Raw genomic sequence first — 27,892 nt, forward strand, 5'->3', positions numbered from 1 at the left:
GCACCAGGTTAAATCTCAATCAGTTGTCCATGCTCTCTCAGATTAGACGGATATATGAGGCAGGGAATCTGCTGTCTATACTTTTCCCCATACTAGAAATTATGTATTTGGTAATATGAAGGAAGAAGAGTAGAAGTAAAAGTTGAATAACTTGCTGATATTTATTTTCTAGTCTTACACTTAGCAGTAATACTTGGAAAACAATACACTGGCTGTACTGTACCTCTATTTTGAAGTGTACAGGATGAGTCAGACCAGTATGTCACATTCGCCAGTTTTCTTGTTTTTTTTTCCTTGTTTGAGGACTTAAACCTCGGTAAGATTGCCCTGATAAATGGATTAAATAAAAAGGGGAGGAAATTGAAATTCTTCAGTAAAGTCCAGCATATTTATTTACATTGCTCAGCAATTATAGTGCCCCTGCAGATGACTATGTCCATACGATTTCCCACAATTTCAACTGTATGACAATTTTCATTTATTGTAATATTTTTGTCCCTCATTTCCTGGCTTATGTTTTTTGTAATGCCATGAATCGTTTGTCCCTAAACAGAAGTAAAGGAGTGGATATGTGAGCAGATCTAAACTGCATTCCTGGCACACTCCATTCCAGCTAAAAAAATCTCTCTCTTGCCATTTAAGGAAATGGAAACGTAAAGCAGCCATGCATGCAAATACTGAGTGTGTGATTTTTTTTTGCTCTTTTTTTTAAACCTCTGCTATGGACAGAATGAGTTGTTATTTTTAACTCATTGGAATTCTATGAACATGTAAACAATCGATGAAGCAGCTTATTTTCAAAGTGATGAATGGAGTTTAGTAATGCAGCTCAAGATGATCCATTGTGCAAAAGTAACACATTCTTGCAATGTTTTATTCATTACAAATTTATTAGTAAGAACAACTTATTAATAAATATGTAACTCTCACCCCACATCTTATTCTAATATGAAAACTGGCCTTCAAGCTTCATTACTGTAATACTTATAACAGTTAATGACTACTTTCTCCTATGAAGTATTATCCAACTGTTATCACTGCGATGCAGAGTTATAGACATTTTTAAGTTAATCTGGTAATACAGATACATATGGTCCTAAATTGCATGTGGCACATCCACATTGTTAACACAATCAGCTGAGAAATTTGTCACAGCAAAATCTTTCTTTAAAAGGGCCCTTACTGGTTTAAACACACCCATTCCTGTAATCTGACAAATAGCGTCATACAGAGAAATAACCAATTTTTCTTTTTTTGTGTGTTCGACTGTATTTTTCATCCAGTTCCTGACCATTGGGCCATTTATATCTTCAGCTGCCTACTCCATTTCTGACTGTTCCAGAGTGAGTTAACCACCATCTCACAATGACTTCAAAGGAGCTGTCTGTCACTCGGTGCCTGGTATGTGATATTCCATGGCTGTTATCCGCAGTAGGTCTCATGTCTCCTCTTGAGAACAGTCTAAAGTGGAGAAGTTTCCCTCTGTTTCCAGTCCCATGGAACCATTTTTGAGGATGCTGTGCAGAGGCTCCTGATTTTCATCATTCTCTTCACTTTCTTGAGCCCTGGCAGCCCTTAATTCAGCTGCCCCTTCACCTACCAGTGTTACGCCATCTGCAACACTTGGTGGGCGCTTGGCAGGATTATGGTCATAGGAAAGCAGTTTGAGCCTTGAAAGGTGTTCCATATTAGGGAACTCAGTGATTTTATTTTTGTCCACATCAAGGATTTCTAGAAATTCCATTTTTAGTAATACTTTCGGGAAGTCCTCAAATCTATTTCCATACAACCAAAATCCACGCAAATTTATGAACCGAACCAGATCCTCTGGTAAAGTCTTTAGCTTGTTGTCTCCCATCTGGAGTGACCTCAGACTGGGCATATTAATTAACTGTTTGGGAAATTTTCTGAAATAATTGCTCTCTATCCATAGACACCTGAGATTTTCTAGATTCCTAAACTCTGGAGGAATTGTCATTAATCTATTGCTACCAAGATAGAGCCGGGTTAGGTTTTGCATATTGCATACAACTTTAGGCACATCTTCAAATTTGTTAAAGTCCAGTGCTAGAATCTTTAAGTTGACCAGCTGCTCAAACTCATTGGGGAGTTCCCTCAGCTTGTTGTTGCTGATGTACAACTTCTCTACATGGGTGAACGAGCAGATCGGAACTGGGAGCCTCTTTATCTTCTTGTGGCAGGCATCCAGCATCCTGTCAGCCATTACTTCATCCATGTCGGTGGAAACGCAGCTCAGTTCATCATCAGGGCTGCAAGATAAGACAGAGGCAACCTTCTGAAATGCACTCCCCATTTTCATTCTTGGAGGTCAGCCCTCCCTACACAGGACAAAAAAAAAAATCAGAATTGAAAATTTGTAATATAGATTATCAGAATACCTATTTGATTGAAAATGATATCATAGAGTGCTATACTACAGTTACTAGGCAATGAAAAAGCAGAAGATTATTACAAATAAGAAAAAAAGAATTTAGCCAACTTTAGTTCATTCATGTTAAATTGGTTTGTACGAGTTTGAACTCTTGTGTTCCCTTTTCTACTCTCATCATTTAAAGTACTCTCAGATTTAGGTTCATTACCCTTAACTTTGTATCCCACTAGAACATCGCCTCTCTGAAACTTAAGACTGGAAGGCCTGGTGGGTGGTGGGATCAAATTATGTGTCAAATCACAGGCACCATACTCAGGGCCTACCCATTCTAGCCCATCGTAATTTAACTCATGGCGGGGAAGGCATTGGGAAGATGCCAACTCTTGGGCTAAATGAAGCCCTCCAGTTGTTAACTCATGGTCATTTAAAGTCCTCCCCATTGCTGTAATTTTACCCATGGTGAAAGATGTCAGTGCTAACTGCCCTGCATGCTAGGTCTCAGTTGGTGAACTTGTGACTTGACGAGGTGGAGCATGCTGTCTTTATAGATCCTCTGTGCCTATCAGATGCAAAACCCACTGTGGCTTTCCTATTCCCTCCCTCCCATTGCCTTTTCCATCTTGGCCCTAAATCAGCAGGGCCTCTCATCCTAGTCCCAGCTAAGATCCTGATTTACCCTGAAGTGTAGCTCCAATGCAGCATGCATTCTCAGGACTGACACCAGTCCCACCAGTGTCCACCAGTCTGAATATCAGTTGGCTAGGACCAGAGAGTTACCATCAATTTCACAGCATCTCTTGGAGGTTCACTTCTTCCTTCCTTGACAATGGTTAAGGGCCCACCCCAAGTCAATAAGTGGCTCTAGGATGTGCCAGCCATGATAGAAAGGGTTCATTCATAATTTTGACCATTGAGAACAGGAACCCCATCACCCCAATAAGCTCCAAACCTATGTTTCTCTGTGTTATCATGATATTTCAAACCTCTATATGTCATGATAAACTTTCTGGCTCTTTGTATTATCTCTCAGTTTAAATATTACCTTTTTGTCTCAATGACACAAAATGAATAGATTAATCAAGTTGTAGTCTAACAAGAGTGCTATACAATTTAATCACACCTTTTCCTACCTCATGCTCTATTGTTTTGTAATACTCTGATGAGAATGAGGTCATTGACATATTTAGTTCTCCTACAAAAAATTATCCTAAGCCATTTCATTGCTATTCATGAAATACATATGTTGCCCATTATTCCTGCCTATTTGTAGGACCCATAACTATTAAAATTTCATCAGCCATTAAACTGATTACTCGCATACTTTGATCACCTGATTTATAGTTTTTGGTCTGCCTCCTCCAATTCTATTGTTTTCTACTAGTTTGCTATATCAGCAAACTTAACCAATTCGTCTGAAGTTTCTGAATCAAAGTAATTTGGTGTAAATTGGAAACAATAAGAAAGCTTAGCTCTAGAACATTCCAATTGGAATCACACACATTTCCATATAACTCCATATAACAAAAACTCATTGACCTCCTGCTGTTTTTAAATTCCATTCTTGAACTTTAACCTGAACCTACACAACTTGGAATTTAAACTAATAACTTTTTGGTTAGAACTTTATGAAACATCTTATATTTTTTATTAGGAACGTTGCAGTCATCTGCATAATGCTTTCCGCAAGACCTTCTCTTCCCAATGCAAGTGGACTTTTCTTCACAATATTATTGCTGTAATTTCCAAATTTATTCCTGATAATTAATTAGATTGTTTTACACCAAATTGAAGAAAGATGATGAATCTGTAGTTACCTGTATCTCGTTAGGTTGCTAGGTACTAATTTACTTACACATCAATCTAGTGTCAAGTGTCTTCTTCATAATGTCTTGCCAATGGTGACCAGGATGTTTTGCAGGGTAACACCAATTTTTGTTCAGTACAATTCTTCCATAGCGGCTGAATCTTAAATATAATATGAGTTATGTGACCTTTTGAGCTACTTTAAAAGCTTTGCATCAGAAAAACAACATTGCTATGTCCCGAAGATCAATGATTTACTTGGTGAGATTCTATGAATTGTAATCATTGGGGGCTGTTAACACAGATTCTTAAAATTTAAGTGGTTTTTGGAGGAAATGGCACAAAAGCGCACATTTTAAATCCTTTTCAATACTACTTTTATCTAAATATCCTAAATTTTACTGCTGTATGCCAATTACCCCAGTAAATGGCTCACTGTAGCATTTAAAGTGATTTTCATATTTAAGAGTGGTGAGCTAAGCCATTTTGACTGAAACTGCCTAGATTTGAAATAAACCTATTTTCAGTTATTAATAAAGTTGCACCAAGTTACTACTCTTAGATGTAGCAATGTTATTTTTAAATGCCATTTTTAAAAAAGTCTTAACATGCTGCAGGGTTGAAGTAGCTCATGGCAGAGCTTAAGTGGAAACTTGAGGAAAAACAACTTCTGAAATCAATTTTGAATACAATTTGCACTGATTGTGCCCAAAGGGGAAACTCTTGGCCCTTCTCCCAAGGCTGTCTTAATGCTCTGAGCTAGATGAGATCTAATCCCTGGGGAGAACAACTGCAAAATACCTCAAAGGCTGGAAATCTGAATGTAATCCAGAAAGTGTTGGAAATACTCAGCAGTCCTGCAGTATCTGTGGAAAGAGAAATCGAGTTAATAGACCGAACCTTGTGGTTGATTGGCTAAGTGCCATTGTGTCAATTTATTCAGAAGATTTTCACGACATTGCCTAGTGAGATTTCTGAAGTCACCTCTTCAACTATCTGTCGAATCTTAATGATCTCCCTTTAGTTCAATTCTATCTCCACTTTACCATGCACCATTCCCAGTGCAGCTCAGCACTCAGCAGATATCCACCAAAGGATGGCACCCCTTTTTCCCGTGCCATATTCAAAAAGCCACTATTCACCCAGGCAAACACTGGCAATCCAGCATTGCCTTTCACTGGCAATATAGTGGCACAGCATCCACAAAACCATGGTGCCCATGTCATATAGCTGGTATGGCTGACACATGCTTGCGCATGCAAGCCCATTCTCTCACCCCACTTATTGTTTAACCACCAGACCACACAGTTTACTTCTCCTTGGCTACAAATAGCATTCCCCGTAATTGTTCTACTGGTTGCACGGGCCTTTGGTGCCCTTGCACAGAAGTGACTTCTGGAACTGAAGGTCAATGCTGTGATTGCCATTGCCAATGCCAATTGCTGTTTGTGGAAGATCAAAGTGGCTGCTGTTTCACCTACCCACTGGAAACCTCGAGTTTTCTCGCAGTCGGCATCCTTGTCCCCACCTCCACACATGCCTCTGCTCTTCTCTCCAGCCTTAACTGTCCCACCTCCTTTTGTCTCTGGTTTTTCTCTGCTGACCTTACAGATTCCCCCATGAGCTGTCCTTAATGATGGACAGACCCCGAGATTGTTTTTGCCCCAGAACCTTGACTGACTTCAACGAGCAGCCCCTGGACATGACTAATCAGTTCCCTGATCATGTCTTTGCAGCATCCTGACTGAGAATTTCTCAACTGCTTGTACTGGTCCTACAGGACTGACGGTTGCCATTCTCTGGACTGTAGTTGGACATATGCCCTGACTGTGACTGGCCAAGCACAGGAAAATCCATGTCTAAGTCCCTGGACAGTGGACAGAGTGCAAACTGTGCCCATGACGGATGGTATTGGTACCCCTTAGGGAGCGGTCCCCCCTTGACTGGACTGAGGAGTTGCCCCCTTGCAAATTTTGACACAGTCAATTGGTTAAATAAACATGCAGAATATTTGCCACACAGGTAGCTGGTACATACTGTAGGTGTTAGACTGACATCTTGTTGTGGTGTATAGCAAGATGTGCCGCACTCCCCCTTGACTCCCAAAGCCCGGGATAGATCTCCACTGATGAGCATGACAATCTTGTTTGGCTGTCTACACATACAGCAAGTCAGTACAAAGGTGCTGTTGATGGCCTATAGGCTCTGGCTGAGGCACCAACATGCTAACAGGCATGGCAAGGCAAGTTGAGGCATGGATACTGTGAGCATGTAGGTAGATTTTAAGTGAGCAAGCACTCAGAGAATAACTGAGCTGCCCTGAGATGCAGCCTGGTCCAATCCTGAGCTGAGTGTCTGCCCTGATGCACAAAGTGCCTGCCTTTCAATGCTAGTTGCCAGTGTGTCTGACAATGCAGGTCTGTATTTCCTCAGCATCCCGCAAGCAGGTCGGAGTGGTATCATGAGGGTTGTGAGGGGCTGGCAAATCTCAGATGCTGATGTTTGTGGCCAAGGAGTGCATGTAGCCGGTGCTCATGGACTGTGCTCTAAGATGCAGTTTAGTGCTGAGCAACATGAAGGCTCCTCACAGCCAGAGGCAAGCTGAACTCTCCATGTACCTGGAAGTTGAATATTAATAAGGTGAGTTGAGCTGTTGACTACACAGTGTAGAGCTGGATGAACACAGCAGGCCAGGCAGCATCAGAGGAGCAGGAAAGTTGACATTTCGGGTCGGGTCCCAAATTGCTTGTACTGGTCCTATAGGACTGACCGTTGCCCATTTTCTGGACTGTAGTTGGACGAATGGCCTGCTGCGTTTCCTCCAGCTCCACACTGTGTTGTCTCTGACTCCAGCATCTGTAGTTCTTGCTATCTCTGAGTTGAGCTGTTAACAAGGTGCTTAACATATATAGGTGGTTCCCAGGTTGGAAACAGGTTCCATTCTGAGTCTGTTCACAAGTCATTTTGCACGCAAGTCGGTACACAATGCAGGACAACATAAAATAGCCACTCATTACTGCAGGAAATTACACCCCTGTATGGGATCACAATCGTAAGTAAGAACATTCATAAATCAGACATTCATAAATCAGGGATCCTCTGTAGTACAAAAATAAGAGTCCGAAAGAATGTTAGCCAAAAATATAAAAGCTGATAGGAAATGTTTCTTTAGTTATTTAAAAAACAAAGTCAGTGTTTGTCCTTTAGGATTAGTAATGGATGACAAAGAGATGGTAGACAAATTAAACAGATATTTTGCAATGGTCTTCACTGGAGAGGATACAAGTAGCATTCTGGAAATGGCTGTAAGTCAGGAATTGAAAGGGAGGGACAAACTCAAGAAAATTCCAATTACAAAGAAGAAAGTGCAGAGTAAATTTTTGGAAATGCAAATTGACATGTTTTGATGGATTTCATCCTAGGGTCCCAAAAGAAACAGCTGGTAAAATAGTTGAAGCGTTGACTTTAATTTTCTAAAACGCAAATTCAGGTAATATGCTTTAGATGGGAAAATAGCTAACGTAACCCCCTTATTCAAAAAGTGAGGGGGGGCAGAAAACAGGAATCGACCGACCAGAGATTGTAGGAACTGCAGATGCTGGAGAATCTGAGATAACAAGGTGTAGGGCTGGATGAACACAGCAGGCCAAGCCGCATCAGAGGAGCAGGAAGGCTGACGTTTCGGGCCTAGACCCTTTTCTGAAGAAGGATCTAGGCCTGAAACGTCAGCCTTCCTGAATCTACTGACCAGTTATCTCAATACCTGTCACAGGGAAAATGTTAGAAGTTACTATTAACAGTGGTGTAACAGGGCATTTGGTTAAGTTAAAGGCAAAGTTGACATAGTTAAACTTCAGTTTCCTTTGGCAAAACTAATTTATTAGAGTTCTTTGAAGGAGTAAATTGTGATTCCGATAAAGGGGAACCACTGGATGTACTATATTAGATTTCCAGAAGGCATTTGATAAGGTACCACATCAAGGATTATTACAGAAAATAAAAGCTCATAGTTTGGGGTAACATATTGGCACTGATAGAAGACTAGCTGGCTAACAAGAAGCAGAGAGTAGAAATAAGTGGATCTTTTTCAAACTGGTGGGATGTCATGAGTGGTGTGCCACAGGAATAAATGCTGGGGCCTTACCTCTTTGCAACTTATATAAATTATTTTGATGAAGGGATCTGAAGGTACAGTAGTTATATTTGCTGATGACACAAAGAAAGGTAGGAAAGTGAATTGTGAAGGGCACATAAGGAGCCTACAAAAGGATATTGATAGATTAAATGAGTGGGCAAAGATCTGAAAAATGAAGTGCAGTGTAAAAAAAAAAGTGAAATTATCTATTTCAGCAGAAAGAATAAAAATAAGCATATTATCTAAATGGTGAGAAGTTGCACAAGCCAGGGGTACAGGAGGATCTAGCTGTTCTAATGCAAGGATCACAGGAGATTAACATGCAGGTACAGCAAGTACTCGGAAAAGTTTATAGAATGTTATGATTTATTGTGAAGGAAATTGAATATATAACAGAGGATACTGCATGATGTCATTGTTCCTACCACACTACAAATACTTCAGCTACATGAGATAGCTTCTCCTTGCATGTAAATCATAGTCTATTTCATTTTCTATTGTGACCCATTTCTTCCCTGGATCTGAAAATGTAAAGCTTCTTATATCAATTGACTTTTTATTTCTCACGCAATGTGGAGGCTTACAATGTCCATTCTTCGTAATATTTAACAATTAATTCTTATTATTTTGTCTTTTCAAACTTAATAATGTCCTGAATAACACGATTTTATCCTTCATCCAAATGATTCCAATGATATTAATTTTTCTCATCAAAGATACAGTTGAGAGTGGATTTGATCAAGTTGTACAAAATCATGGGGCTGTTTGGACAGCATAGATCGGGGAAATAGTGTTCCTATTAGTTGAAAGGTTGAAAACTAAAGGACACCGATTTAATGTGTTTTTATTTATTTGTTAATCGGAGATGAACATCACTGGCTGGGCCAGCATTTATTGCCCATCCCTAACTGCCCTTGAGAGGGCATGTAGGTACACCCACAATTGTGTTCAGAAGGGAGCTTCAGGATTTCATTCCAGTGACAGTTTAGACAGGACAATATATTTCCAATTCAGGATAGTGTGTGGCTTGAAGAGCGACTTACAGGTGAGGGTGGACCCATGCATCTGCTGCTTTTGACCTTTAAGTGGTAGAGGTCTTTGATCAGAAGGTGCTGTCAAAGATGCCCTTATGAGTTGCTGCATCTTGTAAATTGTGCATCATTGATGGAGGGAGTGAATGTTGAAGGTGGTGGACAGAGTGCCAAATAAGTGGAGTGTTTTGTCCTGGATTATGTAAAGCCTCTTATGTAATAGCGCTGCACTCATCCAGGTAAATTACTCATCCCTCAAAAAAAATCTTCTCATCATTGTTCTGAAATGGTGATTTCAAAACATGCCGCTTATTTTTCAGCACTGATCAATAACAGGAATATCCTTTCCACATCCGCATTGGCCAGACCCTCCAGGATATTATACACTTTAATCTGGTCACCTCTCACTCTACTAAACTGCAGTGGAAACACACGAGCCTGCTCACTCTGTCTTCATTAAGTAACCCACTTTTACCAGGTATCAATCTAGCAAACCTCCTCAGAACCACTTCGGAACTATTTACATCCTTCACTAAATTAAGAGACCAAACAGCACACAGTGTTCAAAATGTGGTCTCACCAACTCCCTGTACATTTATGTCCAACTCCTCTTGTAATATTAGTCATGTTGATGATGTGCTGTACCTGCTTACTAACTTTTTGTGTCTCACACACCAGAACACCTAAATTCCTCTGTACCTTATGATTCTGCAGACGTTTTCCATGAAGTAATACACTTTTTTTTTATTCTTCCTATCAAGTGAACAAATCTACATTTTACCACACTATACTCCATCTGCTAGACTGTTGCCCACTCACAAAATCTATCTATATCTGTCTGCAACTTCCTCATGTCTTCTTCACAGCAAACTTCCCTACCTATCCTGCGTATTCTGTGAATTTAGCTAACATGTCTTTGCTCTCCTCATCCAAATCATTGATGTAAAATGTTAAGGCCTCAGCACAGATCCCTGTGGAGCTCCACTTGTCACATACTGCCAATAGGATAAAGACCCATGCATATTCTCTGTTTTTACTAGCAAGTCAATTTTCTATCCATATTATGACATTACTCTTTACACCATAAGCTTTTATTTTCTGCAATAATCTCTGATATAGCACCTTATCAAAATTTTCTTTCTGAAAATCAAAGAATATTGTGTGTGCATGCTTCCCTTTATCTACGTACATGTTACTCCTTCAAAGAAATCAAGTAAATTGGTTAAATATGATTTCCACCTGTCAAAAAAACCAAGCTATGTCTTCCCAAATCCCTTGCAATTTTCTAAGTGATCAGCTATAATCTCTAAAATGATTGATTCTAACTTCTTCCCCACAGTAGACATCAGGATAATTGGCCTACGGTTTCCTATTTTCTGTTTCCCTCCCATCTTGAGTAGAAGAATTATATACATGCTTCTTTCCAGTCCAACGAATTTCAGTAAACAAATAAGTTAGTGAAGGGATGAGTGTGGGAATGGGTAGGTAGGTAACCGGTGATATGAATAGATAGATAGGTGTATGAAAGGATAAAATGGAGAGGTGAGTGATGTGGATAGGTGAGTGAGGTGGTAGGTGGGTTAGTGTGTAGCCTGGTGATCATTAGGATAGTTGAGTGCTTGGTGGAGCTATTCAGTTGCTTAGAGGGTTGTTGTGTGATTGCGCTGGGTGGCCAGTGGTTGATAGGGGCTGTCAGTTGTGATGCTCAGTTGAGTTGTGCTAGCTAACCACTGAATTGGAGCAAGTATTAAACTGACATTTCCAGGGTAAATACACAGGGAAGTCCCACAATCTGTTTCAAGTCTCCGCCCTAATCTAAGGGTCAGAGACATTTGAAAGGCTGCTATGCAGCAGAAATCAATCCATAGAACATTTAGTTTCTTGGGCCTTTTCCACAAATGCAGAGCCCAGATGCATATTTCCCAATGTACATCCCACCTCTGAGATATTTAAGACTGGAAGAATTAAGCAAATGTTCTCAAGTTCCTGACGTGTGTCTTGAACATACAACCCTTTGACATAAACAGGGAATGCTATCACTGAACCTACGCATTGCATCATGTGCAGCTTTCTTTTAAATTTAGACATTCCAGTCAGGAAATCCTGGGTGTAGTGTGAATTTTAACAGTAATAGTAAATGATTTAGTTCAGGGATTGACCTCATGACCAGTGTCAGCTTAGTAAAATTCTGATATATCTCTTCCACCTAATTGGCATTTTGTCAATTGTTGATCCAAGAGCCTGATAACCTTCTGTATTACTGGACTAAATTTTACAGCTATACTATTTCAGTAGGGAAGCACTTTGTGAAAAAAAACTACTCCATTCCTCCCATTGAGTTACAACAAAAACATTAAAAGTTCACTACTTAATTGGAGATATTAACCTGCAGATAGCAGTTGTCATTTTAATGTTTAATGCACTCACATCAGATTCCTTTCTTCACTGTTTTAGGATATTGAGCGATATGACTCCAGCACTCCTTGAACAATATGCAGCAAAGAAACATTTTTTTATTGAATCACTGAATATTTACAGCAGAGAAGATGGCCATTGTGGTGGTCGTGACCATTCTGGGTCTCTGTAAGCGGGACTCAGCTGGTCCCACTTCCCTGCTCCTTTCCAGTAACTTTGCAAATTCTTTCTCAATGATCTGATGTTCTTCCTAAACCCTGTATGAATCAGGTTCCTTTGGCATTATCATACCAAGGTGAGATGAGTGACTTGTATCGGTATTGCTACAGACCTCCACTAGTATTTTGCCAGGCTTTGCCCTCCCCGGGTATATTCACCATTCTTCAGATCCTATCAATACACCTGTGCTCCATCTCCCTGATGAATTAGATGAGATAGATAACTGATGTGCCCATGTGGGATGGCAGGATACCATCTTGGTCACACAGCACAAACCTTACTTGCATTGCAGCAAATTGTTTTGAAACATCCTTTGACTTGCACATGAGACAGACTGATTGCCACTGGATACTACAAATGGCAGTGGTCCAGAACTAATTGTGCCTGTAACCAAGCTGTTCCAATACAGTTAGAATACAAACATCTACTAAGTGGTGTGGAAAATTGCCCAGGTATGTCCTGTCCAGAAAAAGTAAAACAAATCAACTTGACCAATTACTACTCAACAGCCTACTTCATATTATCAGCAATGTGATGAAAGAGCTCATTAATAAGTGCTATCAAGCAGCATTTGCTCAGCAATAAGCTGCTTAATGGCATTCGGTTTGCAGCTGCTATCAGCCTTACAGCTTCGGTCAAGACATAGTGAGGTGGGAATGACTACACTTGACACTAAGGCAACATTTGACCAAGAATTGCAACAAGCAGCCCTTGCAAAACTGGAGTCGATGAGAATCAGGGGAATACTCTCCATTGGGTGGATTCATATCTGATACAAAGGAAGATGATTTGGTTGTTGGAGGTTATTCACTTTAGTCCGGAGACATTCCTGCAGGAGTTTTTCAAAGTAATGCCAGAAACTCAAACATCTCAGCTGCTTCACGACAGGCCTCCTTTCCACATATGGTCAGAAATGTAGATTGTGGCTCATTGATGATTGTACATTGTCCAACACCATTTGTGACTCATCAGATCCAAACCAAACTTTGTCCATGTGCAGCAAGATCTAATATTAGTTGTGCCACAGCTGGAGTACTGTGTGTAGTCTGTTCACCACACTATAATAAGGATGTGATTGCCCTAGAGAGTGAGCAGAAGCAATTCAGCAGGATGTTGTCTGTGCTGGAGTGATTCACCAATGACCAGTGTTTAGAAAGGCTGGGGTTCCTTTCCTTAGAGCATAGAAGATTGAGAGGGAATCTGATTGACGTGTACCAAATTCTGAGAGTAGATAGGGAGAAACATTTTCCTGTAGCAGAGGAGTCAATAACCAGGAGACACAGTTTTAAGGTAAGGAACAGGAGGTTTACAGGGACTTGAGGAACAATCTATTCACCCAGAGGGTTGTGGATGGCTGGAACTCACTGCCTAAATGACTAGTAGAGACAGGAACCCTCAAGATATTCAGGAACGTGAAATATCATTGCATTCAAGGTTATGGTCCAAGTCCTGGAAAATGGGATTAGAATAAATGGATTTTTAATGACCGGCATGGACATAATGAACCCAAGGCCTCTTTCTGTGCTGTAAAAATTCTCTGGCTCTATAATCTATTCAACATCAAAGCCTGAGCAGATGAGTGTCAAATAACACGTGCACTACACATGTGCCAGGTAAAATAATCACAGCCAAGATGATTTAATCATTCCCTTGTCATTCAATGAATGGCATTACAATCATGGAATACCCCACTAACAGCATCCTGGGAGTTACATTGAAAAGAAATTCAACACAGTGAGGCATATAAACACTGTGGCTGCAACAGCAGGTCAGAGGGTACAAGTTCTGGGATGAGTAACTTACTTCCTGGCTCCCTAAAGCACATCCACCACCTATAAAGCACAAGTCAGGAGTACAATGGGCTACTCTTAGATTTTCTGGATAAGCACAACTGCAGCAATATTCATGGGTCTCATAGAAGCATAGGAGATAGGAGCAGGGGTAGGCCATTCAGCCAGGCAGGACTGTTCTGCTGTTTTGTATCATGGCTAATCTATCTACCTATTTTTCCACTTTCCCATATCCAGCTATGTCATTAGCACCTAGGTATGTTTCTTGACCACGCTCAATGATTGCACTTCTACAGCCTTTTGAGGTACAGAATTCCAAAGGTTGACCACCTTCTGAGTGAAGAATTCCTCCTCAGCTCAATGATGTATGTTATAGAATTTTGATCCGGTGACAGTGAGGGCATAATGATATATTTCCAATTCAGAATGATATGTGACTTGGAGGTCACTTCACTGGGATAGTATGTTGGAATTTAAGCCTCATGATTCCCAGAGTCATCACAAAAGGTGAAATAAATTATTAAAGTATGCAAAATTGCCTATTTACTTTTCAGCCCAACAGAGGGTGATAGGAACTACTATTTATTACAAATAAATGGATTCTAACCATATGAGCTGCTGACATATAACTTTATTGGCTAAAACTGTAAACTTTACTACTTCTAATACAAATACTTCCCTACACACATATACAGACAAAGGCAAAAAGACAAAATAACATTTGCTATTATGGGTGGAGGATAAAGAGTAGAAAGCAGTCAAATGGCCCCAGATCACAGGGTTTACTGAGATGATCCTTTTGCTTGCCTGGACTTACTGTTCTTCAATCTCTCTTCTCCAAACACTTTTCATCTCGTTGCAGAAGGCATATGCGATTGGTACATTAACAGCATAGTCTCTTAGTTGCTAATTAAAGCCACAGCAGTTAACAACTGGCAAAGGAAAATAAACTGGCTTTCCTCAGATTTTAGGTATTAAACTGGAGAGAAGGACACACTACCTTCCCTCCTGGAAGTCCAGAGGCTTCTGTCATTCTGTTATTCCACTGCCAGGTTCCCTCAATCTGGCACCGATTGCCTTTAAGGGGCCCTCTCTCCCTTTCTTCAGACTCAAAGTGGGCCCACGTGCAAACACAGAAGCATATATTTGTCATGTTCCCCAAATGACAAGACTAAGTGCATGCATTTGCTAGGTATGGAAGTCTAAACCTCTAATTTGTACAAACCTAGTTTAGTTTGCAGTTGGCATTAAACTGAAATCTATAGTTTAAATTCTACAGGTACTGCCTTGAGCACAATTTTTTTCAAAGCTTGCAATGAAAGAATTGACTAATTAAGAACAAGCTGAAACTGGATCCACATTAATTTATTGAGATAAGCACTTTGAGTTGGGAATATAACTAAGTAGCCAACTTAATGCAACTTACAGTAGTGAGCTGGAGTTGAGAGTCGCAAGGAGGTAAGCAATGGAAAGAGCAAGGTGTTTAGTTGTATTTGCTTAAACAAAGTAGATAATTGGGGAGTACAATTGCTGAGTTTTTGAGATAAAGGTAAAGTATTTTATAGAGTTAAACCTTTAGTTTATATGCAGAAAATAGGGAGGGGAGTGGGGTAGGGAATAAATGATATGATAGAGCCTAAAGAGAGAGAAGAGCAGTTGGATAGACAAAGGAGTTGATAATGGTCTGGCTAGGAGGGTGAATAATTGTTAACGGGGACTGTTAGTGACTAACAATAAATGGTGTGTATGGTATCACATAGCTGCCATTACACACCCCCTGTTGTTAGTCACTAACAGTCTCCATTAACAACTATTCACCCTCCTAGCCTGATCATTAGCAACTTAATTGTCTGTCCAACTGCTCTTCTCTCTTTAGGCTCTATCCTAACGTTTACTCCCTACCCCGCACCCCCCCTCCCTATTTTCTGCATATAAACTGACCTTTTCCCAGCCACCATCAGTTCTGAGGAAGGGTCACTGGACCTAAAACATTAACTCCAATTTTTTCTTCACAGATGCTGCCAGACCTGCTGAGCTTTTCCAGCAACTTCTGTTTTTTGTTCCTGAGTTTCTCTGGCAATTTGTTTTTGTTTCAGATTCCAGCATCACAATTCTTTGTTTTATTTTAGTTGCAAAGGCTGTGTACTAATTGGCACACATTGGTACTAATGACATTGAGAAGACTAGGAAGGAGTTTTTCTAAAAGATTTTGAACATTGCAGAGCGAGCTGGCAAAGTAGAACCACCAGGGCAATAATTTCAGGATTACCACCTGAGCCATAGGCAAAGCAAACTGGCATGGATTAGTCTTTCAAGGAGTTAAATGCACAGATCAGAGATTGAGATATGGATTTCAGTTCATGGGGTACTGACTCCAGTATTGGGGTAGAAGGCAAATGTTCTGGTGGTATGGGATTCCCTTGAATTATGTTTGGACATTTTCCTGGTGAATTTAATAAATAGTGCTGAACTCGTGAAGGGGGACAGGGTTCTGGAGTATGGAAACATAGGCTTAGAAAGCAAAATGATATGGCAGCAACGCAGGATAGCTATTTAGGTAATGATACTCAGTGTGACAGGAAGGAATAGTGTGCACAAATGTTAAAAGAAGCAGCAAATAGAGGAACAAAATGGCAAAAAAGTAAAGTAGCATTCAGAAACAAATAAATGAATTAACACCACATATAGAGGTTAATAGTTATGATCCTATAGCCATTCCAGAGATATGTTTACAAGGAGATCAAAGCCAGAAACAATATATTCATGAGTATGTGAATTTTAGAAAGGACAGGGATGAAGGGAGGACTGGTGGGGTAATCTGGTTAGTACAGTATGGAATAGGTGCAATAGCAAGAAATGATCTTGGATCAGGAGATGTAGGCTCCTTAGAGGTGGAGACAGAATAGAATAGAATAGAATATAGTGTAGTATAGAATAGAAAAGAAATTTATTTTCACATGTACTTTTACATGAAAAATACAGTGAAAAGTTTTATAAGTCACCCCAACATGGTACCTACATCAATGACAGAAGTCATACATAATAATAAAAAATAAGTAAAATTAAGACGAGATTCATCACAGATCAGTTAACAGCTCCTGGGTTCGGGGAAAGCCAATTAAGCACTGATGGAATACCCTGAAGATGTAGCCAGGACAAGACCGCCACTCTGGGCCACCGGGAATACTGGGCCAGCAGCCTCTGCTGAAGAAGACCACCATGACAAGCTGAGACTGCCATTCCTGAACAAGACTGCCTGCCAAGCCCGCTGGAATTCCTGGAGGCCGAAGACAAAGAAGACCTCTATACCGGGATGAGACCTCCACACTGGGATGCCACCATGTCAGGCCGAGACCGCCTACTTCTCCTCCTTTGGGTGCCCAGGCCTGGCTGCAAACCTGGACCCTCAGCCTAGCCTGTGAGTCACGGCCAGGGGAATCACCCAGAGCCTGCTCCTCACTCTGTTCTGTTCTGAGGAAGGGTCACCGGACCCGAAACGTTAACTCTGTTTTTTCCTTCACAGATGCTCCACAGATCTGCTGAGCTTTTCCAGCAAATTTGTTTTTGTTCCTGCTCCTCACTCGCTGGGAAACCCCAAGCTGGGGTGTAGCTGTATCTGGTTCGTCCTGACATTGCTGTCACTGCGATCAGAAGCCTCCTCCTTCACCTGCCACTCTCCAGGCTTAAAAGAAAAGAGAATGAAGAAGAAAGGGAAAAAAGGGCAAAATTAAAAGAAGAATAAAATGAGAAAGAAAGCCGATGGGAGCAGACAAGCCCCGGGCTCAGCCACCCTACTCTCCTGCCATCTTTACTTACTTAAGAAGGAACTTAGATAAGAAGAAGGGAAAGAAGGCACTCATAGAAGTAGTCTACAGATCCCCTTAATAGCAGCTGTTAGGATATCTGTAAGAGGAGAGAATAAATCAGGAGAAAATGAGTACTTGGGCAGCACACTAATCATGGGTGACTTTAATCTTCATATAATTGGGAAAATCAAATTGGCAGAGGCAGCCATGAAGAAAAGTTCATTAAGTATTTTCAGAAGACGCCCTAGAACATTTGGTTTGTCATTCATATTCATACCAACACCGTAGGTTAAATTTCCAAACGACTGAGGTCACCTTGAGATCCAACCTTCTCAACTTCATCCCTCACCTGAGGAGTTGTTTCCCTCAGGATAAACTCAGCACCATCTCTCTAACGATACAGCAGCCCTATGGTCCTCTTGGGCTATGGTAACTCTGACTAATACTACTACAACCTAGAACATTATATTATAGAACAACCTTCGAAACAAAATCGGGTTATTTTGGAACTGGTCATGTGCAATGAGGCAGATTTAATAGATAATCTCAGGGTAAAAGATCCCCAAGGAAACAGTGACGAAAACATGATAGCATTTAGCATTTAGTTTTCAAGTGAGAAACCTGGGTCAGGAACAATTATGCTAAACTCAAATAAAGGTAAATACAAAAGAGTAAGGGTTGGGTTTGCTGAAGTGGACTGGGAATGGAGTTAAACAGAAAATACAGATTATGAACAATAGCAGACATTTAAGAAAATAGTTCATGACTCACAACAGCAATATATCTCAGTGAGGATGAAGGATTCCCGGAAAGAGATAAACCTGCTATGGTTTATCATGGCAGTTAAGGACATTATCAAATTGAAGGAGAAAACATACACTGTGGTGAAAACTAATGGTAAACCAGAGGACTGAGAAAGTTTTAGAAGCCAACAAAAGATGACCAAAAGAAAATAAAGAGGAAGAAAATAAACTGAGGGTAAACTCGCAATTAATATCAAAATGGACAGCAATATCTTCTTTAAGTATATAAAAAGATGACAGGGACCAAAGTGAACATAGTTCCTTTAGGGGTTGAGGCTTGGGAAATAATAAAGGCGGAAACAGGAAATACCAGAGAAGTTGAGTAAATATCTTGCCTCAGTCTTCATAGTAGAGGATATTAAAAGCATTCCAAAAATACTTATTCATGGGGCATAAGGTGGGAGGAAATAAATACAATATTTATCAGTACAGAAAATTCAAAGGAAAGTAATGCGGCTAAAGACCAAAAAGCCCATTGGATCTGATGGGATGCATCTTATGATAATAAAGGAAGTAGCTACAGAGCTAATGGATGTATTGGTAGTAATCTTCCAAGATTTCTTAGATTCTGGAAAAGTGCCAGAGATTTGTAAACTGCCAACACCATTATTCTAAAAGGGTGGGAGATTAAAAAAGAACAGTGACAATAAGACTGTTAGCTTGACATCTGTCATTGGGAAAATTTTTGAGTTTGTCATAAAGGATGTAATAGTAGAGCATTTAGAAAAGTGTAATATAATCAAACAAAGTCAGCATGTCTTCATGGAGCAGAAATAATGTCTGATAAATGTATTAGAATTATTTGAGGACATAAAGGAGAACCAGTTGATTCATATATTAGGCCTTCCTTCAAATATCAAATAAGGGACCACACGTAAGGCAACTTAATAAGATAAGAGATCATGGTGTTGGGGATAGTATGTTGGGGATAGAGGATTGGCTAACTAGTAGAAGATGAAGAGTTGGAATAAAGACGACATTATTCAGGATGGCAACCTTTAACGAGTGGACTGCCACAGGCATCAGTTCTGGGGCCATAATTATTTGCAATACATAATAATGATGTGGATGAGGGAAATGAATGTAATATCCTCAAGTATGTAGATGACAAAAGAAAATCGGTGGAAAGGCAAGTACTGAGGATGGCATAGGGTCTACAGAGGGATACAGACAGGTTAAGTGAGTGGGCAAAGCTTAGCCGGTGTACTATAATGAGATTATGCACTTTGACATAAAGGAGCTAATTTTGTACTTAAAAGGAGAAAGACTGCAGAAAACTACAGCACAGAGGGATTTGGAGGTCCTAATGCATAAATCACAAAAAGTTAGCATACAGGTTCATAGGAGTAATAGGAAGGCAAATGGAATGGTAGCCTTTATTTCAATGGGCTTGGAGTATAAAGTATGGAGATCTTGCTAAAATTAAACAAGGCACTAGTAATGCCATACCTGGAATACTGTGAACAGGTTTGGTCCTCTTATCTGATTAAAAATATATTGGCAAGCAGGCAGTCCAGATCTGGTTCAATAGGTATTTCCCAGATATGGAGGGATCTTCTTATGAGGCCTACTCATTGATGTTTAGAAGAATTAGAAGTAACTTAATTGAAACCTATGAAATTCTTAGGGACTTAACAGGGTAAATGTGGACAAGTTGCTTCCCTTTTTTAAAAAGTCCAAGACCAGGGGTAATAATCTCAAAGTAAAGATAGGGATGAGGAGGAATTTCTTCTTTCAGACATTAATACATCTGTAAAAATCTTTAATGCTAAGAGCTGTCGAAGTAGGTCTTTAAGTATGTGCAAGGCTATGATCAATTTTTAATCAGTAAGGAAATCAGGGTTGTGGGGAAAAGGCAGGACGGTGAAGTTGAGAATTGTCAGAATAGCCAAGATTTCATGGAATGGCAGAGCACAAATGATAAGTTGAAAGGCCTACTCCACCTATTACATCTAATGGAGTTACGGTGTACATATCAGCGCCCACCTGCCATTAGGTTAATACCAGCCCAACTGAGACGGCTCCTTAAGTGTGCATTAATCACCCACCTATGGGCCTCAATTAGTTTTAAGGCTTTGCCACTGTCCAAAGGCACCCCTATCAGGGAATTAATCAGATAAGGCAGCAATGTAGTAGGTTTCACCCCACCAATCTCCCATCTGATTAAATGCCTCCATGATCAAACATTTCAAAGGAGAGGGCTTAAGATTCTGCACAATTTCCCAGTTTGATATCAAGTGACAGCTTTGGCTCAGTTGGAAGCAACTTCACTTTTGAGTCAAAATCTCATACATTCAAGCTTCAATGTGGGATTTGTGCATGCAACCTAAGTTAACATTTTAGTGTCCTGCATTATCTGTGATGTTTATTTTGCCTCAAGCAGGATATTTGTACCTAATGCTTGTTATTCCTCAAAAAACGATGTACACATGGGTACGAAGATATTGAAAGATCCAACAAATGTTTATAACAGCTCACATATGTATGTAATATTACCTCCCAGGCACTTCCATGGCTGAGATAATATTAAACTTTTCAGTTATAAAGGTTAGTACACTTCCATCAGCGCATCCTGCTTCAATTCCTAAGTTGACATGCAGTCTGAGACCTTTATATACTCAGCTGATATACTATAATACAGTGATGATCTGACGAACATGCCTCTTAAAGGTATACTGACATACTAACGGTGAGACACAACAGGTACCATCTCTTGGGTAAGATGTTAAACGGGGTACTAATCTGCCGTTTCTTTATTCATTCTTGAAATGTGATCATTGCTGGCTAGGCCAGCGTTTATTGCCTATCCCTAATTGCCCAAAGGAAGTTAAGGGTCTGTCACATTACTGTGGGTCTGAAGTCACATCTAAGTTAGACCAGATAAGGACAGCAGTTTCCTTCCTTAAAGGAAATTAGTGAATCAGATATGTATTTCTGACAATCGACAATGGTTTTGTAGATAGATATCATTAGACTCTCAGTTCCAGATTTTTTATTGAATTTGAATTCCTCTACCTGACATGATGGAAGTCAAACCTGATCCCTCCAGAATATTACCTGGGTCTCTGGATTAATAATCTATTGGTGATACCACTAGGCAATCACCTTCCCATCTTAAAAGACTATAAAAGATTCTATAACCTTGTGCAAAAGAAGGGTAGGGAACTCTCCTCTGGTGTCTTCACCAACATTCCCCCCTTAATGACCACCATCAAAAACATGATGCTCTGGTCAAGAATCATGGTTCCACAGACATTGATTTTCCCTCCATTTTATTGAACAGGTGGAAATTCAGGATCCTAGGTTGTACGGAATGTTTGTGAGGCCACTTTTGGAGTACTGTGTACTATTATTAAATTGGAGAGGATTCAGAAAAGATTTACAAGGATGTTACCGGGATGGGAGAGTTTGAGTTATAAGAAGAGGCTGGATATGCTGAGGTGTTTTCCACTGGAGTATAGGAGGTTGGGGGTGACCTTATAAAGGTTTCAAAATTCATGAGGGGTGTAGATAAGGTGAACAGCAAAACGTCTTTTCGCTAGGGTAGGGGAGTGCAAAACTAAAGGGCATATTTTTAGAGTGAGAGGAGAAAGATTTAAAAGGGACCTGAGGGGCAACGTTTTCACACACACAGAGTGTTGTTCGTACGTGGGATAAACTGCCAAAGAGAGTGGTAGATTCAGGTACGGTTACAACATTTAAAAGACATTTGAATAGGTACATGAATAGGAAAGATTTAGAGGGACATGAACCAAAGCGTGACTCGTTTAGTTTGGGAAACTTGGCTGGCATGGACTGGTTGGACCGAAGAGTCTGTTTCCGTGCTGCATGACTCTGTGACTCTATGACTTTCCTAACAAGTGCTCTGTATAACTGTTGGTCTTTACTAAGAACTCCTAACCGAGGAACCAGCTCCAATGTATCAGTTTAAGTAGTTCTGCTGAACTTAAAAATATCGCAACTGCCTGCTCAGGAAAGGTAAGATTTGGCTGCACAAAAATTATCTGGCCCATTGACAGACTGCTTTTGCTGGTCCTTCTAAATTGGCCTGTTGCCCAGCGTCATCTCAAAGTTACAAGATTCCTCCTCTTTCAAAACTGGTGAGCTGCAGTGAAGCACCCATTTGGAACCTACACATTTTCAATTGAAGTCAAAAATGCCATACCCTAAAGTTGCTTCAAGTTTCCTAATTGTAGCACAGGCACTGCTGACAACTCACCCAATTTCGGCCCATTTTGGATGCATGATAGCAATCCCTCACTACATGGCATCATTTTGGGTATTCTAAAGGAATTCTACACGATGTACAAATATATATTTGCTAATTATACTCTACGCTGTACACAAATGTTTGTTTTAAGTATACAGCATAAAAATGTATGCACTTTAAATATTGCCAAGGAGCATTCTAATGCATGTAACAAACTGTACTCAGCATACTAATGTGTGTTTTAACAGAACCCAGAGCAACAAGTAAATACCTGAGCTGAAGGGAATCTACACAGAATGCAAATCTGCTTGTTATAGGAAGAATACAGCAGGCAAACATTTTCTAAATGAACTCCACAGTGTGCAAATGTATGTACTAGATAGAGGTACAAGCAGCTATGTTGAAGTGGAATACATGAATGTTGCAGACAGCAATTTTTAAAACTAAAAATAAATGTAAAAGTTAGAAACAAAATTGTTATGGATACCTTTATCACTTTTATACAGTTTGTAAGTATTGGTATCTTATGATATAAAAAAAGAAGCCAGCTTGCCCTCCTCTAGCATGTTTTGTAGCTCAGAAATGCATTTCAGAAACAATTACCTTAAAATACAATAATCGTTCTCACGTAAGGGCTATTGTGGCAGCCAATGTTACGGATAGCAAATGCCCAAAAGAGTTATTCTGCTGATTTGTTCTACCCTATTTGAAGGAAAATGTCAGCTAAGAAGGCATCTTATTCCCTTTCAAATTATGCCAGAGGATCTGAAATACAATGTTTCATCAGAAGTTGATGCAGGCAAACGGACATTATTGATCATGTGATTGATAGAAAAGCACATCACATCTGGTTTTGAGATCATTGGCTCTCCTTTGAAACTCTATTTATAATCTTTACACATCAGGTCTGCAATGACATAGCACATTTGCATTCTGTTTCACTAAAAGTATTTGTTTTATAATCTGAATTATCTTGGCTGCCATGTCTTTCTTACCTACTTGCACCCAGTATTAAACTTGGGGACAGACCTTGTGCAGTTGATTTGAGATTCAAAAACATTCTTCCACAATTTACTGTATTGTCAGAATAAGCTTTCTGCTTTCCAGGCCTGTGGTGAACTTGAAGCCATTTTCAACATGTGAAATTGCTTACTGCAGTCAGAGAAGAAACAAAGAGAAAGTGGATACCTTCATCCTTTTGGCTGGTGTAATCATCAACACCAAGGTTGCCAGCCTGGACTCAAAGGTAGGACGCATGCAGCTCTGTGTGTGTGTGTGTGATTGTTGGAAATCAAAATACCACCAGAAAATGCTAGAAATACTGAGCAGGTCTTGTGCCACCAGTGGGGAGTGACAGAGTTAACAGAATGAGCAGATCATTGACCTGAAACATGACCCTGAATTTTAGGTCATGGGGATATAATAAGTGGGGCACTAACAGCTCACAATGAGGTCACCTCAGCAATGTTACCACAGGTGGTCTTCCAAGTGGCTGCCTATAGACCCACGATCCAATTGGGAATGTCAAATGTATTGTCTATACTACCAACCAAATAGCCTCTTTTCTGTCAGTCATTATACCCACCTGCTTGAATCAACTTCTGACGCTATGTTACACATTACATGTTACACGTCAGATTCCTAAAGCATTATTTGAAGATGAATGAGATATTTACCGAGCCAACATGTTCCTTCAGTTAATATTACAATAAAAGCATAATAATTGTTGGCTAGCAGCTTCCCAGAGCAAAAAAAAAATCAAAAAGTAATAGTTGGAAATAAATACACTAGCAAACTGGATCTCCGTTTTGAAGTATATAAGGTTAGACACACCAGTATTTGTCATTTGCAAGTTTTACTGGTTTTTCCTTCTGCGTTGAAAACCTCAGCAGTGCTCTGGAAAAGACACTCATTGCTAACATGTGAGGGAAATCTTGCAAACAGGAAAGCAAAATTAGAATTTCAGGGGCTATGCAAGACACATATGGGAAACCCCGCCATGGAAGTCATTGGGCTACCTACCGCACCAACAACCCTCACCTAGAGCTGAAAGCCAAGCAATTCCCCACCCACCCTACAAAAGAATGACACCTCTATTTCACCAGTGACCTCCCTTAACATGAGCAAAACGCCAACAACACCATAAAATAACCCCAAATAAGGCCTTTAATTGTGGTCATCATCTGGCAACCTCCTTAGAATAAGAAACTAGGCAGAAAAATGTCCCAACATCATAACTACCTGACTCTATGTGATCTCCCCATCTCCCAGTTCATTTCCAATGGGCCATCAACTCTGCTTTTGCTTTTCGCTCCACAGAATCTACATGAGCTGCTAATGATTCCTTTTTTTTGTATTTGCTTGAGTACATGATCCAATCTTCAATGCAGCACCAAGGGAGTGTTGCACTGTTGGAAGTGCAACGTTTCAGATAACATTGAATGTTTGGCCTGTCTGTTAAATAATCCCATGCCTATACTCAAAGAAGAGGAGAATTCTCCCCAGCAGCCTCGTTAATATTAACATCACTGAACTGAGCTCATCGTTTGTGGGGCCTTACAACAACAACTACGCTTCAAAAATACCAATGGTTTCAACACACTTCGGGATGTGTGAGGTGATAAAAATGCTACTTATATACAAGTTATTTAAAGTGAAATAATAGAATGGATAAGAGAGTAAAGTTTTTTTTTACTCAGCTAAATTTATTCTTCCCAATCGTCCCAATTCATCAACAACTTCCTTTTCCCAAGGGAGGAAAATATATTTATCTGGTTGGGTGTTATTCTTACAGAAAACATCTCGTGGCGAACTCGTCTATTTGCTGCAAGTTTTATTCAATTAAAAATGTGACCCTTTCTGATGGATGTCTCTCTTACAACAGATAATCACATGTTTCATTGGGCTTGGGTCCCTGCACGATTCTTTTTGATCACAAATCCGCATTTCTACATGTCTCCGCTCCCATTCGCTAGTAGTATGTTTGCAAAGATTTCGCCCAGTGGCCGGGCATTGCGTGAGGGAGCTGGATGTGGAAACAATACGGGGGTGGGGGCACAGTGATGCTTGGTGTTTTAGATTTTTGCCAAGGCAATGTCGCCTCAGCTTCCCATGTCCACGTTTGTTTCCACATGGCCTTGTTCCCGATCAGCTGCTGAGCAAAAGCAGAGGCCAATGAAGCCGGCGACAGTAACCTCCAGGGCCCGGGACAAAAGTTAATAGCTCAGTGCAACGTGAACTATCTGTGTACGCGCCACTCGCCCTCAACGTGAATGGGGTGCAGTGTGAAGAGAGGTTCATAATGTCTTCACATTATTAAAAAGAAAGCTTGTCAGCTACCACTACATGGCAAGTCACACTACTGCGAACTTACTGCATTGAATTCCCCCTTCTGTCTCAAAGAGACATGTCTGAGAATTGTGTGGAGGATATAAATGAAACTCCCCTTGAATCTGTAACCTCTTCCAGTCCTTTTGTTTTCCCATTCACAGAATCAAAAAGTCAGGCAAGAGGCATTAAATATTACACAGTATTTGCAACTAGAAACAGACGAATCCGGCCATCAACAGGTCTCTCTGGCTGTGCCTGAACTCTACATAAATTAAAATGAGAGAATGTCAGGGGTTATAGTGACAGTCAGGGACAAATTACGAGCACAGACAGAGACATGTAAGTGGCGCCTCTCGTATCGAACCAAAGATGGGAGCGGGACGGCATCTGTGGCCAACAAGGAGTTAATCCGTACACCATTTTACAGCCAGCGGTGGCAGATAGTTCATGAAATCACATCAGTGGCGATTCCGAGCCCAAGTGGGCGAACCAGGAAGAATTCACAATGCTGCAGTTAGCCCGATTCCGGTTTCACGTTTGAAGAGGACTTGCCCCGGCGCTCAGCTCAGTTGCTGACAGCGTGCCGTTAAGATGCGAAATCACCACTTGATGAAATGGACAGGAACTACAACATTACGGGGCACCAGCAGCAGGGAGAAAACAGCAATGGGCTGACTAACGGGAGCAGGGGTTGTTGGCAATCAATGGGGTTTTATAGGTGTGGAACAAACTAATCGGGAAAGTTGGCGAAAGCGGTTTCGGGGAATGTGCAGGAGCCAAGTGCGTTCGTATCTTTAGAGAGGCATTGTCCCCTGGCTAACCCTGCCAGCACCGAGTTTCCTACCTTGTTTGGTGTGTGATGGAGACTGTCCAAAACAGGAGCAACATCCAGGCGCCAAAGGAGGTGACATGTTAACCAAGCTCAGACTTGCTTTGTCCATCCACAGAACCCATCTGATCCGCACACGTCACTTTACAGAACCCTTTACTGTCCTCAACACACACAAGAAACAAGCTCGTCCCCGCCTCCTTGCTCCTCTCTGCGCGTCCTCGCCATCTCCATGGAGATATCTAAAGAGACAGCATCCGGAACAAAAAAAAGAGAGGCACTTGAGCGTGGAAATGGCCCTCCTGTTTCTCTCTCTCACTGCCTACCTATGCAGTAGCCCCGGCCCTGGGTAGGCTGCTGTCTTTCTCGTTCCCCGCCCCTGGTCTGCCACGTTCCCCCGGGGTGAATGGAAACTGTATTCGACCAATCCCTTTCTCATTGCCAGCGCCGAGAAACCAGGAGATGATCTGTTGCTAGGAAGCGCTACGCCAAACCCGGGGAGCCGTGGCAACCTGGCTCCATTCCAATCGTGTTAAGCCATTCATTTTTTTAAAATTCGCTTATTTGCTGGGAGCAAGCTTTTCCTTACGAAAAGTGGTCCAGCCAACGCTCTGCTAATGGCTACGTTCAATCTATGTGTGTGTTTTTTTTTCTCTTTCGGCCCACGAACCATCTAAATGATGGTGTAATTGTGTACACCATTGGAAATGTTTCAGATCCTGCAGTTGAAAAGACTCTCTTCAAATAAAGTCAGATTTGCAGGGAATCCAGCTTGATTAACTTAACTGCCTATGTTTAAAATTATTGATCAATGCAAGACTTGGTTTTCATTACGGTATTGTTGGAAATGTTGCACTGCTCGAGTACAGTCCTTCAGGTAACTTCTAAATCCTGGACCTGTTTGGGTGGTTCGGGTGGTTATTATAGACCCCGAGATACTACTAAAAGAATAGGTAGCTCCTAGCCGTTCTGACCAACATTCATCTGTCAAACTGCACGGTCAGAAGCAGCTTAACTCATTTTACGTGCGGCATTTTCTCAGGAGGCGTATGCACTTTCAACTACTTTTACCTGCTTCAACAGTGACCTTGGCTCAAGCATAAGGTCAGAAGTGGGGATATCTGCTGAT

General features: G+C 40.7%; 1 protein-coding gene across 2 annotated transcripts; it reads right to left on the bottom strand.

Moving 5' to 3' along the window:
* Positions 1 to 925: 925 nt before the first annotated feature.
* Positions 926 to 26,984, bottom strand: LOC109923377 (leucine-rich repeat-containing protein 10B). Of its 2 annotated transcripts, XM_048607391.1 has the most exons (3): positions 26,779 to 26,984; positions 4,245 to 4,357; positions 926 to 2,339 (listed from the first exon to the last, which is right to left on the bottom strand). In XM_048607391.1, exon 3 carries the CDS (start codon positions 2,318 to 2,320, stop codon positions 1,439 to 1,441), a length of 882 nt encoding a protein of 293 aa, XP_048463348.1. In that variant the 5' UTR covers positions 2,321 to 2,339; positions 4,245 to 4,357; positions 26,779 to 26,984; the 3' UTR covers positions 926 to 1,438. The 2 variants fall into 2 exon arrangements, with proteins under 2 accessions (XP_048463348.1, XP_020379031.2); XM_020523442.2 differs by lacking the exon at positions 4,245 to 4,357.
* Positions 26,985 to 27,892: the final 908 nt, after the last annotated feature.

Source organism: Rhincodon typus, chromosome 17 (assembly GCF_021869965.1).
Source record: "Rhincodon typus isolate 14 chromosome 17, sRhiTyp1.1, whole genome shotgun sequence".
In the NCBI taxonomy this organism is placed as follows: Eukaryota; Metazoa; Chordata; class Chondrichthyes; order Orectolobiformes; family Rhincodontidae; genus Rhincodon; species Rhincodon typus.